The sequence below is a fragment of the Mollisia scopiformis genome, assembly GCF_001500285.1.
Source record: "Mollisia scopiformis unplaced genomic scaffold LY89scaffold_35, whole genome shotgun sequence".
NCBI lineage: Eukaryota > Fungi > Ascomycota > Leotiomycetes > Helotiales > Mollisiaceae > Mollisia > Mollisia scopiformis.
Window position 1 is genome coordinate 536031 of NW_017263615.1, and position 12923 is coordinate 548953.

The 12923-nt window shown below is 48.2% G+C and overlaps 3 protein-coding genes across 3 annotated transcripts; 2 read left to right on the forward strand and 1 right to left on the reverse strand.

Annotated features, from left to right (window-relative positions):
• Positions 1–62: 62 nt before the first annotated feature.
• Positions 63–1191, reverse strand: LY89DRAFT_691556 (DUF341 domain protein). Its single transcript, XM_018216357.1, has 4 exons — positions 1079–1191; positions 991–1009; positions 863–940; positions 63–807 (listed from the first exon to the last, which is right to left on the reverse strand). The coding sequence occupies exons 1-4, from the start codon at positions 1118–1120 to the stop codon at positions 263–265; spliced, it is 684 nt and encodes a 227-aa protein (XP_018062245.1). The 5' UTR covers positions 1121–1191; the 3' UTR covers positions 63–262.
• Positions 1192–1462: 271 nt separating this feature from the next.
• LY89DRAFT_354188 (reducing type I polyketide synthase) lies at positions 1463–10492 on the forward strand. Its single transcript, XM_018206953.1, has 8 exons — positions 1463–1648; positions 1836–2100; positions 2150–3000; positions 3059–3215; positions 3269–3350; positions 3397–4074; positions 4133–9219; positions 9283–10492. The coding sequence occupies exons 1-8, from the start codon at positions 1635–1637 to the stop codon at positions 10147–10149; spliced, it is 8001 nt and encodes a 2666-aa protein (XP_018062246.1). The 5' UTR covers positions 1463–1634; the 3' UTR covers positions 10150–10492.
• A 1002-nt stretch (positions 10493–11494) lies between these two features.
• LY89DRAFT_354224 (uncharacterized protein) lies at positions 11495–12565 on the forward strand. The gene is made up of 2 exons (XM_018206954.1): positions 11495–11762; positions 11838–12565. The coding sequence occupies exons 1-2, from the start codon at positions 11667–11669 to the stop codon at positions 12519–12521; spliced, it is 780 nt and encodes a 259-aa protein (XP_018062247.1). The 5' UTR covers positions 11495–11666; the 3' UTR covers positions 12522–12565.
• The last annotated feature ends 358 nt before the right edge of the window (positions 12566–12923 follow it).

The following is a 12923-nucleotide window of genomic DNA, read 5'->3' on the forward strand; positions in this document are numbered from 1 at the left end:
TTGAAATTCAGGGAATTGACAACGCGAGTGAGATCAACATGCAGCATTTCATATGTTAGAATGGTTCAGCTTCACTCCACTATCTTAACATTCTGTCAGAACACTACCAGTGCCTCAATATTCGTGCATACCGTGTCTAGTAAGGGTTATATCCATCCGTTTATACAACCATTCTAGAGTATTACTAGCCAAATCAGATCAAAACCCACAAAGAAATACTTTTCGAACGAATCATGTGTCTAATAATTCCACTTGGTTTGATTTAATGGGTGCGAGGTGAAAGCTGTGCCAAGTAGATAACCCGCCTAATTGTGTTCACTGTCCCAGCCAGTTCGGAACGAAGCCCAATTCCAGCAATCTCATGACCTCCTTTCTGCACTAGCACCGACAGCTTAGTTGGATCGCATGAAGACACCAATCCCTCGCACTCATGTCTCCTGCTATCTTCTTCCCCGTAGATAATGGCAGTTGGGATTCGAATTACATATTTCTGGTCCACAGGGCCGTCCAAGATCTTGACTTCTCCACTCTTCTGATATGCCACCGGATCATAAACAGACACGGGCGAGAAGAAAATGGCCAATTTGAATGGAGGTGTCGCCAAAGGATCTTCGTAATATCTTTGCACCAGGAACATGGCAGCCAGCCCTGCTCCCTGAGAGAATCCTAGTACCCCATCAAATGGCCCTTCGGCAGCGAGGTAAGCTTTGAGCTGCTCCAGTGCCGTGGCGAGGCTAGAAGCAACACCCTCGCCAATGTCGTAATAAGCCCAATGCTCTGCTGACGGATCGGAAAGCAATTTTAGTCCTGCAGCTTGTAAGCAATGGGGGCCAAAAATGGCAATTGTGCATCAGTCACAGACCGGATGCCATTGGCCAGGGGACGACACCCTGGACAAACTGGTACGTATGTTGGTCGGCGAGTTCATAGCGAATAGCAGCTACTAGATGGTCAAATGCTTTCCATGGGTGAACGGGTTTATCTTGTTACCTGTCTGCATTTTCAAAATCTAAGAGACTTGTTAGCGTTGAGTTTCGTTCATGGCCTTCGATCATGGTATGCTGTGATTGAAACTGACCTGACTGCTCGTACCAATGCCATGCAGACAAAGAAATCGCATGGTGAATAACGACCAAAGCTAGTAATAACGAAGGAGGAAGGGCTCGAGATCGTGTGAATCGATGTTCGAAGTTGAATGAAGAGCTGAAATTGGGGTCGATCAACAAGTGCCGTCGTATATGCAATCATACCAAGCATATTGTGGCGCAGGACGCACCAATCCCGATGTACATAAAGGCGCAGCAGGATTTCGCGGCGCAGAACGCGCAGTGCCGGAAGTGGAGCGTCCACGAAAGCATCGGAGCTGGCGATGTTGGTTACCTTAGTTAAGAAGCAACCATTGAGCCTATGAGGAGCAGGGTTCTGAACAATTGATGTTGCACCATCGGTTACAACCTACTTTGGGCATCCAAAATGCATATCGTTCTTTATATAGATCCTGATGGTTGGTACTGGAGGATTAAGGGGTAGTATTACTAGTAAGTTGGGAGGTGTCTGGAATAAAGGATTTGTGCTAAACGAATTGTATAGATAGATAAAAGAGACTTTCACAGAAAATCTGAGCAAATGGTTCAATGGAGCCTGATTGGTAGGTAGACAACACCTGTCTCCTCTGCATTCATTCCAGTGCACTTTCTCGAGTCTTGACGCCAGATCTTCGTGTCAAAGGATACTCTCTCCCAGGAATTTGTCAATCGTATTGCGGTCCTGTCATGTTTTTTAATTATGGCACCGAGCCTCGAATTGCCACAGGTGAATTCTGATCGTGAGAATAGTTTCTGTTATGGGGAGCCTCAAAACACAGCAAACAACGAAAAAGGAACTTTTGTCGGAATGGACACTAATACGGAAAGCTCTCGAGAAGCATCTTTTGAGCCCATTGCCATTATTGGGATGGCTTTCAAATTCCCTCAGGGAGCAGAAAGCTCCGACAGTTTCTGGAGAATGCTAGAAGAAAAACATTGCGCTGCAACCACGTATCCCAAAGAGCGCTTCGATATCGATGCTTTTTGGCACTCCGATTCAACGCGCCAGAACATTGTGAGTGGCCTAGCAGTTTGGATTGAGGATGAGTCTAATACTTTCAAAGATAAACCCGCGTGAGGCCCACTTCATGAAAGGCAACATAGGAGATTTTGACGCGGGTTTCTTCTCCATGACGCCACAAGAAGTAGGCGCCATGGATCCCCAGCAACGCGGCCTCTTAGAGACAACGTACCACGCCTTTGAGAATGCTGGTTTAGCGCTGGACAACATCGCTGGCTCGGATACCTCTGTCCATATCGGATGTTTCACTAGTGACTTTTCCCATCTTTCACTCAAAGACGCACAACAGATCCCCAAATATGCGGCCGTTGGCTCTGCTGGGTCTGTTCTTGCAAACCGCTTGAGTTGGTACTTCGATCTACGAGGTGAAAGTGTATACCTTGATACTGCTTGTTCAAGTGGTCTCATAGCAACAGCGCTGGCGTGTGAACAATTACACTCGGGAAAATCCAAGATGGCAATTGCCGGCGCGGCCAATATCATACTCAACCCGGAGTTCAACATAGCGCTGAGTAACATGAATTTCCTCTCTCCAAGCGGAAGATGCAAGAGCTTTGACGTCAAGGGAGACGGGTATGGACGTGGAGAAGGGTATGCTGCTCTCGTCTTGAAACGTGTCTCCACTGCACTCGCTGATGGTGATCCCATTCGGGCTGTTATACGTTCCGTGGGAACGAATCAAGACGGGTATACCAGTGGCGGCATTACACAACCAAGCAAAGAGATGCAGGCAAAACTTATCAAAGACACATATCGCAGAGCAGGTCTTAGTCTGAAGCACACTAGGTTCTTTGAAGCGCATGGTACAGGCACTACAGTTGGGGATCCAATCGAAGCGAGGGCAATTGGTGAAACGTTCTTACAACATCGCTCAGAACAGGACCCTATTTACGTGTGAGTGTCTCAGCCACCATGCAGTCCGAGATTCGTTTATTGACTGGTAGTGTGCCAGAGGGGCCGTGAAATCAAATATCGGGCATTTGGAAGGTACTAGCGGCATTGCAAGCATCGTCAAGACCGTCCTAGCACTCGAACACGGGGTGATTCCTCCAAATGCCAATTTCAACCAGCTCAACCCGCAGATTGATTCAGAATTCCTGAGACTGAAGGTTGTATTCGTATCCTGAACGACCTGACTTGAACTTTCGACTGATTGGACTAGTTTCCAACGAACTGCGTTCCGTGGCCAGAAGGAGAGATTCGTCGGGCCTCAGTTAACTCCTTTGGCTTCGGGGGTGCCAATGGTGATTTAACCCTTTCTGACTGTAGAGTTGTACTTACACTGAGTAGCACATGTGGTGATTGACTCAGCCGAAGGCTTTCTGAAGGGCCGAGAATGTGATACTTGCCAGCGAGAGGTTGCTGTCAGAAGCATACCTTGGAGCAATCAACACCCTGTACATCATACACCACGAATTTTCGAAGAGAACGGTTTCCACCACAACAGCATCGAGCTTGATAAGCTTCTAAGTAGAGCCCATTCGAATGGAGTCCAGAATTATGACAAATCTATAAGCGAAAACGGCTTTGCCAATGAACATAACGACTACCTAGGGAAACTGAGCATCTGGCCCAAACTCTTGGTACTCTCCGCGGCGGATGAAGATGGCCTCAAAAGGCAAGCAATGACTTTGTCTCAATTTTTGCAGTCTCATTCGCGGAGATGGGATCCGCAATTTCTCTACGACGTCATCGAAGTATTCAACACGAGACGTACGTTGCTGAGCTGGAAGTCGTACATGGTACTAGACTCGGCCTCCGCATTTGAAATGCTAGAAAGTGGCCTCTCAAAAGCTGTAAGACGTCCTACGGCGCCAAGCTCGCGTCGGTTAGGGATTGTATTCACGGGACAAGGGGCCCAATGGGCGGGTATGGGTCGGGAGCTCCTCCAATGGCCAGTTTTTGAGAAAAGTATAGAGCGTTCTCAGAAGTATTTGGGCATGTTAGGATGTGGTTGGAACGTGGTCGGTAAGCTGAAGCACTTTTGAGACTGACTTGTACTTGACATAATGCTGAGGACTCTTAGACGAAATAAGCAAAGATGCTGAGCGTAGCCGCATTAACGAGACTCAATTCAGCCAGACGATTTCGACCGTACTTCAAATCGCTCTAGTTGATTTGGCTCGTCATCTCTGCCTCAACGTCTCAGTAGTCGTTGGCCATTCCTCTGGGGAGATCGCTGCAGCTTACTGTGCAGGCTTTTTAAGCCACCAATCAGCTGTCAGAGTTGCTTACTTCAGAGGACTCCTGGCGTCTGAATTGGCTGAGAGCTGTGGCCAGAAGTGCGGTATGCTGTCCGTGGGAGTTGCAGCGAGCCAGATGCAACAAGAGTTGTCGCGTATTCAGTCGGAACAGCAAGGATCTGGTACACTCTTAGCGGACTCGATCACGGTGAGTTGCATTAATAGCCCTACTAATGTCACCATATCCGGTCCTCTCGATAGTCTTGATATCATCATGACGAACCTCCAAGCGCGAGGTATTTTTGCGCGAAGGCTCAAAATCGATCTGGGATATCATTCTCCGCAAATGAGTACTATTGCCAAGGCATACTCAGCCCACTTGAAGGACTTGAGGCCCGGAAACGTTAGCTGTGAAATTCGAATGTTCTCTTCTGTTGTCCTACGCATTGTCTCAAAAGAGGTTGTTTGCACTCCGTCGTACTGGGTACAGAACATGCTTTCACCTGTACGTTTTGTCGAGGCGATGGAAAGCTGCTGTTCATGTCCCAATGAGGACAGTATTCTTCACAAACTTGATCTGAGTCATCAGGCTCAGATTGTCACGGACGGCTGGCTTGAGGTTGGACCCCACGCAGCGCTCAAAGGTCCACTCAGGGAGATATTTGATCTCACCAATCGGAGCGACAACATGTTCTACGCTTCCATCTTGATGCGTAACAAGTCCGCTGTATATACCTTGCTCGATACCGTTGGGCAATTACATTGTCGTAACTTCCAGGTAGACCTTGGTGCAATAGCCCGAATGAGTGGTTCTCCATTGCGTCTTACGCCCGGAACAATCTCCACGCTTCCGTCCTACCCTTTCAACCATTCCACCGTCTACTGGGAGGAATCTGCACGTTCGAAAGGCCTGCGGTCAAGGAAGCATGCGAACAATGAGCTGCTCGGAGCTCCAGTGATAGATTGGAACCCCTTGGACGCACGGTGGAGACTTGTTGTCAAAAAAGAAGACATGCCTTGGGTCGAGCAGCATAAAGTACATGGTCAGATGCTCTACCCGGCCGCAGGAATGCTTGTTATGGCTATCGAAGGCTTGAAGCAACTCACAGAACAGAAGATTATTGGATACGAGATCCGCGACGTTTCATTCGTGGCCCCCATCGTGCTGAATAGCTCGTCCGACGGCACCGAGATCCAAACCACCTTAACCCCTACCTCGATGCAGAATATCGAGGCTGAGTACAAGTTCCGTATACTTGTTAAGGCAGGTAATGACTCTTGGCAAGCAGCCTGTTTTGGAACGATTGCAGCAGACACAGGAAGAGGCAGCCAAGACGTCAATTTCTGCATGGAAGAGGAATACAAAAAGCAGGCTGCACGCAGCAAATACGAGCATGCGGTCCAATCATGCCTGACTTCCATTGAGACGGCAGAGCTTTACAAGAGGATACGCGATAATACTGGACTTGAATATGGTCCAATGTTTCAGCCTCTCACAGAAATGTCATATTCCTCAGATGGCCAAGGCTGTGCCCAGCTGCTCCCCTGCACAGGTGTATCATCAAAGATCCGGCAACCTTGGACTATACATCCGTCGACCCTCGACGGCGTCTTTCAATTCACGTACTTAGGACTCGGGAAGGGTTGGAGTGAGACAGTGCCGACTATGGTGCCTTCGCATTTGATGCGGCTATGGATATCTACAGCTGGAGCCGGACATGCAGATCTCGGATCAGAAGTGTCGAACAGTTCATCCAGCTTCTTAAGTAAACGGGCAGCCATAGGAACAGCTACCGTCTTCTCTGAAGATGACATGAGCATCCGGCTTGAAGTCGAAGGACTAGAAGTTACGGAAATGGGCGGAACTAGTGTCCCAGAAGAATCCACTCTCCAAGCAACGTGCCAGTACATGGAATGGAAACCAGATTTTTCCACTATGACTACAATGGAGATATCAGAATACTGTGGAGAGCATCGAAAAGACCATGCTGAGCCTGAAGAATGGTTCCAAGAGCTAGGACTAATGATGCTCAGCTTTACAGCTTGCACCTTTGACAAGCTATCCAAGCTTCAATTACACCCGATCGAGTCCCAAGTCCGATATGTCGCTTGGTTACAATCTAGACTTGATGAGTATCTGAGTCTAGCTGGACCTGGTGCTGAGCTCGACGTACTTGATTCAGGGAAACTAGAGAAGATGCGACAGAAATTCTTTGGAGACAGCAAGCGCGGCAATTTGAGCGCGAGAACAGGAGGCCAACTTTTTCAAATTCTGACAGGAGAGGTCAATGCGCTGGACTTTATCTTCGAAGACGAAGCATTTGTCAGCGAATACTACCACGAACTGAATCAGACGGGGAAAGCGTTTGACATGTTGAGTGCATATCTTGATGCAAGAGCTCATAAAGATCCAGGACTGAAATATCTTGAAATTGGTGCTGGCACCGGTGCTACGACCACCCAGATTTTGGGCAGCATTGCAAGACCAGAGATAGGAACACGATACTCGGAATATCACTACACCGACATCAGTCCTTATTTCATAACTCACGCCACCGAAAAGTACGATAGGTTCCCGCGAATGAAGTATCTAATCCTCAACATCGAAGAGGATCCAACCCACCAAGGATTCGAGCAAGAAAGCTACGACATCATTATAGCTGCCAACGTCTTGCACGCCACGAAAAATCTCAGTGTAACACTTGCCAATACTCGAAAACTCCTCAAACCAAACGGACAACTCATCATGATGGAGATGACTACTCCTATGAAGATTGAGACTGGCTTCGTGTTTGGTCTGCTCCCTGGCTGGTGGCTGAGCTCCGAGGAGTATCGGCGCAATGGTGCGATCATGCTGGAGGAGCAATGGCACAGCGTCCTCAAGGAGCATGGATTTTCTGGATGCGAACAGATCTTCCGCGACTGGGACTCTGATCAATGTCACGGATGGAGCATCATAATAACTTCAGTCTCAACCCCAGATGTACCGATACTTGCAATTGGAGTCAAAGGCAAAACTCGATCGCTGACATTGGTCGCTGATATGACATCCCAGATCCAAACGCAAATCGGTGAGGGCCTCCAGCATGATCTTGGCGACTCTGGAACTTCGGTAGATCTTATCTCTCTACGAGACCTTTTTCTATTTGCAGATCTTCGAGAGAGGGATGTGGTACTCCTCGCTGGCTTGGAAAAATGTTTGCTGGACGAGACTTCCCAGCCAGCCTTTCAAGCTCTGCAGAGAATCCTCACATCTTCGAAGAGCATCCTTTGGGTGAACAACATGGGCTCAGCCCCGGACGATGCTCCGTACTGGGCCATGACTGATGGGCTCACTCGAGTTTGTCGTAACGAAGACATTTCTATTACCATGGCCACTCTTGCTCTAGAGCAATCAACATGCGGAAATAAAGACAAAGTTGTTCAACAAATTATCAAAGTAGTGCATCAAATCCACACAGGCAGTTCAACAGACACAATGGATCTGGATTGGATGGAAATTCAAGGGCGCCTCTGTATCAATCGTTTGAGCAAGGCGGACCTTGTAGACAAATATGTCTTCTCGCGAACAACAAAGCCGGTGCGAATGCGACAGTTTGGATCTAGTCCACCTCTCAAACTTCAGATCAAGACTCCTGGGCTATTGGATACTATCGAATGGATTGAGGATGGCGGAGCCTACTTGCCGCTGGATCCAGACTATATTGAAGTGCGCATTCAGACTGTCGGCGTGAACTTCAAGGAGTGTCTGACCCTCCTCGGCCGTGTGAATGTAGACCAGCTTGGCAGCGAAGCAGCTGGTTACGTCCATCGAGTTGGAGCCAGAGTCCAAAGGTTCAAGGTTGGTGACCGTGTCGCAGTAGCCACAGCAAACACATATCAGACCCTCGTCAGAGTCAGAGATGCTGTTCACTTGCCAGACTCCATGAGTTTCGTCGAGGCCGCTTCGCTACCTACAGCCTTTTGTACCGCCTATGTCAGTTTGATACGGACCGCGCGGCTCCAGAAAGGCGAAACCATCCTCATCCATGCGGCTGCTGGCGGCACAGGACAGGCTGCAGTTCAGCTTGCTCAGAATCTTGGCGCGGAAGTTTTCGTCACTGTAGGCTCTCATGGGAAGAAGAAAATTGTCATGGAGCAGTACAATGTACCAGAGGATCATATCTTCTATAGCCGCGATTCATCTTTTGCGGACGGAATCAAGCGTATGACTGGAGGTCGGGGTGTTGATGTTGTCCTCAACTCTCTTTCTGGCAAGTTACTCATTGCTTCTTGGGAGAGCATTGCCCCATTCGGAAGGTTTATTGAGATTGGGCGAAAGGACATAGATAGCCGCGGTCAACTTCCGATGTACCCATTTATCAAAAACACCATGTTCGCTGGTGTCGACCTCGCTGCATATATCATGGGCGAAGCTGATAATAGGGGACAAGAACAAATGCAGGAAGTCTTCCGGATGGCCGAACATCACATCATCCGTCCTCCCTATCCATTGACGACGTACTCACTCGACCAAGCTGAGGACGCATTCCGTATGTTGCAAAGCGGTAAGAATTCAGGCAAGATGGTCCTTGAAGTTTCTAATGAAGCTGTTGTCCCGGTCAGAGAAGGAGCTGATGGTGATTATCGGTTTCGCCCAGACGCCACCTATGTCGTTGCCGGTGGATTTGGGGGCATCGGACGCCAAATCACTCGCTGGATGGCTCGCCGTGGAGCTCAACACATTCTCGTTCTCTCTCGATCGACTCCCGAGCAGAATGCTGAAGGTGGTCGGATGATCTCCGAGCTTCGACTGCTGGAAATTGACGTGCAGCATGCTTCTTGTGACATATCCGACCTTGCTTCACTTCAAAGTAGTGTCCAAACAGCGATGACCACGAGGGCAATGCCGCGGATCGAGGGATGCTTCCAAGCCTCAATGGTGCTCAACGTAAGTCTGCCTCGTAGAAATTGTGCTGCAATTTATGATTGATCGTCCCTAATCTTGGAATAGGATCGACCGTTCAGTACAATGCAGTATTCGGAATGGAACGCTGCGATTCGACCGAAAGTTCATGGATCGTGGAACCTTCACAAGACGTTGCCCAACCAGATGGATTTTTTCGTCATGCTCTCCTCTGTAACGGGTATCGTTGGTAACCCAGGACAGAGCAACTATGCCGCTGGAAATACTTTCCAAGACGCCCTAGCCAGGTATCGTGTCTCTCGTGGGGAGAAGGCAACGGCACTTGATCTGGGCATCATCCTCGGAGAGGGTTTTGTGGCTGAGAATCAAGACATCCACGACAAGCTTGTCCGTCTCAATATGCTAGACATGATCTCCCAAGAGCGTCTCTTTGCCATGTTCGACTACTTCTGCGATCCAAGCATCTCAAATGGCACCAATGCAGCCAGCCAAGTTGTCGCAGGCCTCACCTCACCTGGTATGCTCCTTCAACGAGGTTCAGAAGTGCCGCTGGCTCTCCGTCGCAGCATGTTCCGCGCGATGCATCATGTTGATAGTGTGCAAGGTCAAGATGACGCGAATGGCGCAAATGAAGTCCTCTCGTCGAGTCTGGACGTGGTAAAGCTCTTTCAAGAATCCGCATCGGTGCAGGACGCCGGCGCCATGGTAGCGGAGGCGCTGAAGGCTAAGGTCTCGAAACTCGTCGGGGTCAATGTCGAGGAGCACACGGTCGACGATCGCATGGAATCATTTGGTGTGGACTCTCTCGTCGCATTGGAATTGCGGAATTGGATTTCGAAGGAGATGCACGCTGACATCGCGGTGTACGAGATTTTGGGTGACGCCAAGCTAAGCGATATTGGGTTGATGGTGGCAAGGAAGAATCAGCAGCCGCACTGGCATGAGAGTACCTAGAGTAAGGGGAAAATTGTAGAACAGCAATGGTTAAGATGATAAATATAAGAGCGGATAGAACTTGAGGATATACCTAATGAGTTCGGATGAACACGCTAGTGTCAACCTTAATTCCGGGCTTTAAATAATATCCAAGTGGAATGGCGACAACGATCGATCATGGACCGCATCAAAGGATGTCAAATAGTGACAAGGCTGCTTTAATGTTATTTCGCCTTGTGCCTAAAGCCAGGAGCCTCGATTTCTGACCAGAGGATTAGAATGAGAGCATGCGTTGAGATTGCCACCTCAATAGAGCAGTATACTTTATGAACTATTGCAGTTCTGGGGCGCTAAAGAAATCAATATTCTCTCAAGTGTTGAGAAAGTTGTCGCCATTAACAAGAGCTGACGAATAATTTGTCAGCGATTACGGCAGGAACTTGGGACATAAAGGGCACAGGTACGATAATATGATAATGTGAAGCATTTGAAGTGCAAAAAATAAGTTGAATTGCTATGATATCACTACTTGCATCCTCTCTGAGCTCCCTCAGTCACCTCTTGTACTCAATAAAATAGCTATCTTCATGCATTTAGTACGTTGGTACCATGAATGCACCGGCTCTCAGAATTTAACAGCTCTCTGAATCTCTCAACATGCACCGGCTCTCTGGATGCACCAGCGCTCAGCAACACAGCAAAACTAATAAAAGAAGAAGAGAAAGCGAAGTGGGAAGGAGCAGGATCTTATTCTCAGGGGGCTGTGGAGCTGTTCTAGCCTAATAAGGAAGCGCTCGGGTGCTCGGGTTTCAAGAAATGAGGGTATCCACAACTCAGCCCGCCCCCTACTCTACCCACGGGCGTTCCTAATTAGGCTTAAGTAGCTCCACTTTCTATTCCCCTTAAGTGGAAACTTTTGCGCTGTCAAAATCCTCTTCCTTTAATATCACTTTTGGGCATGCTGAGAGCTGGTGCAGTCAGAGAGCTGGTGCATTCAGAGAGCTGGTGCATTCAGAGAGCTGGTGCATTCAGACAGCCGGTGCATTCAGAGAGCCGGTGCGGTCAGAGGTAGTGCATTGAGTGCAAAAACTAGTTAGTTGAGGGAATTGAGAGGAGATGGCAGTGTTTAGTACTTCAATTTCATAGCAAATCAGAGCTTTTTTTGCGCTTTCACTACTTAAGACTTTCATATTATCATGCCTATGCCCTTTATGTCCCAAGTTCCTGCCGTAAGCGATGTTGTGCTACACAATTAAGAAACCAACATGCAGCCAAGGTACAGGGCAATCTATTCACAAACTTAGGATAGGAGATCTGGCAAGGTGGCTAAAAACGCAGCATGCAGCTTTGTACTTCCTTTATTTTGAGGACATCAAGCCTCGATTCACATTCTTCTTCTAACTAGCCTTCCTTGCATCCTCGTGGTTCCGCCCTTTTCTCTCGCAACCTAACTTATTAGTAAGACTCTCATCAACTTGAGCATGTCAACGGACGTCAAAACGCCACTGGTCGAGAGCAGTACACCTTAAATTAAAATGCCAGACCAACTGCCACCACTCCCGAAAAGGGTCGAAAATATACTTTTCCTAATGCTAGGAGATGCCAAGATGAATTACAGACTGAGAGAATTGGTATGCGAACGTAGCCTTTCCGTTCTACTCGGTGCTCGCACCTTCAAGGTCAGAAAACTGACAAGTATGGCACAGTACGAATATGGATCAGTCGGTCCCGACTTTTACGACCCTACCGCAATGAATGGGAAAGGCCGCGATGATCGTCCAAAGTTGGTCCAACATGAAGACATGTGCTACCGAGTCCAAGGAATGGAGACCGACAGGTTTGAGTCTGGCCAATTTACTGAGTCAAACAACTTGGCTACGAGCCACCCGACGGTATTCCAGTCGTTGGCACAAGTTTTGATCTTTACGTACGATGTGTCTTCTAAAGATTCGTTCCTGAACATGTGCGAGCGATATGAAGGATTGCCGACTCCTCGCGAAGGCAGAATCGAGATCAAGCTGATGAGAATCGACAGAAATATCTCCAAAAACGGCGATGTCCAGGATAAATTGGTGCATGAGGAAAGGTACATTTCAATGGATCACTTCCCAGTAGTCTTTGCTGGTTGCAGATATCCAGCTGAAAGTGTCAGAGAGGTTGAGAAGGAAGACGTTGAAGCTTTCGCTCATCATCATCCGGACTGGAAATTTGCTGGCGAATGCATGCTAGAGGAAGATAGACCCGAGAATGTTGATCAAGTGTTTCGAGTTGCTTTGGAGGTGTATCATAGCATTCGAAGAGTAGCGCTACAACAGGGAGCTCTGGACCACATTGTGGACTCTCGGCCGCACAAGCAGCAGAGGTCTCCTCACTGCTGTGTAGTACTGTAATTTGGTCGCAGGGGTTAATATTGCACACGAACATTGCCACATTGTTGCAGCAGGGGCTGGCAGAGTCGGTCACAATCTTTTAGTTCCTTTATCTTAGGGCGATCTTAGCCATACTGTGCCGGCTATTCATAAGTGTTTTCTTGCGGACGTAGACTGACGATGATTCGGCTCTTTCTTTCCAAATGTTGGAAATGCAGGCCAATTTCGGCACCTGCAGGTCCAAACATATCATCCATATGAGATTGTAGTACAGACACTGGAATACGCGGAAATTTTGAGGCAGCTTCAATTGCATGGTAAGTTATTGCGTCGGGATGTGCCAAAAGTTCTTCGATGGTAATACTGGCACGTCCTTCATACATTAAGGGGTATATTGCTAATTTTCTTGCGAGGGAAATAAAC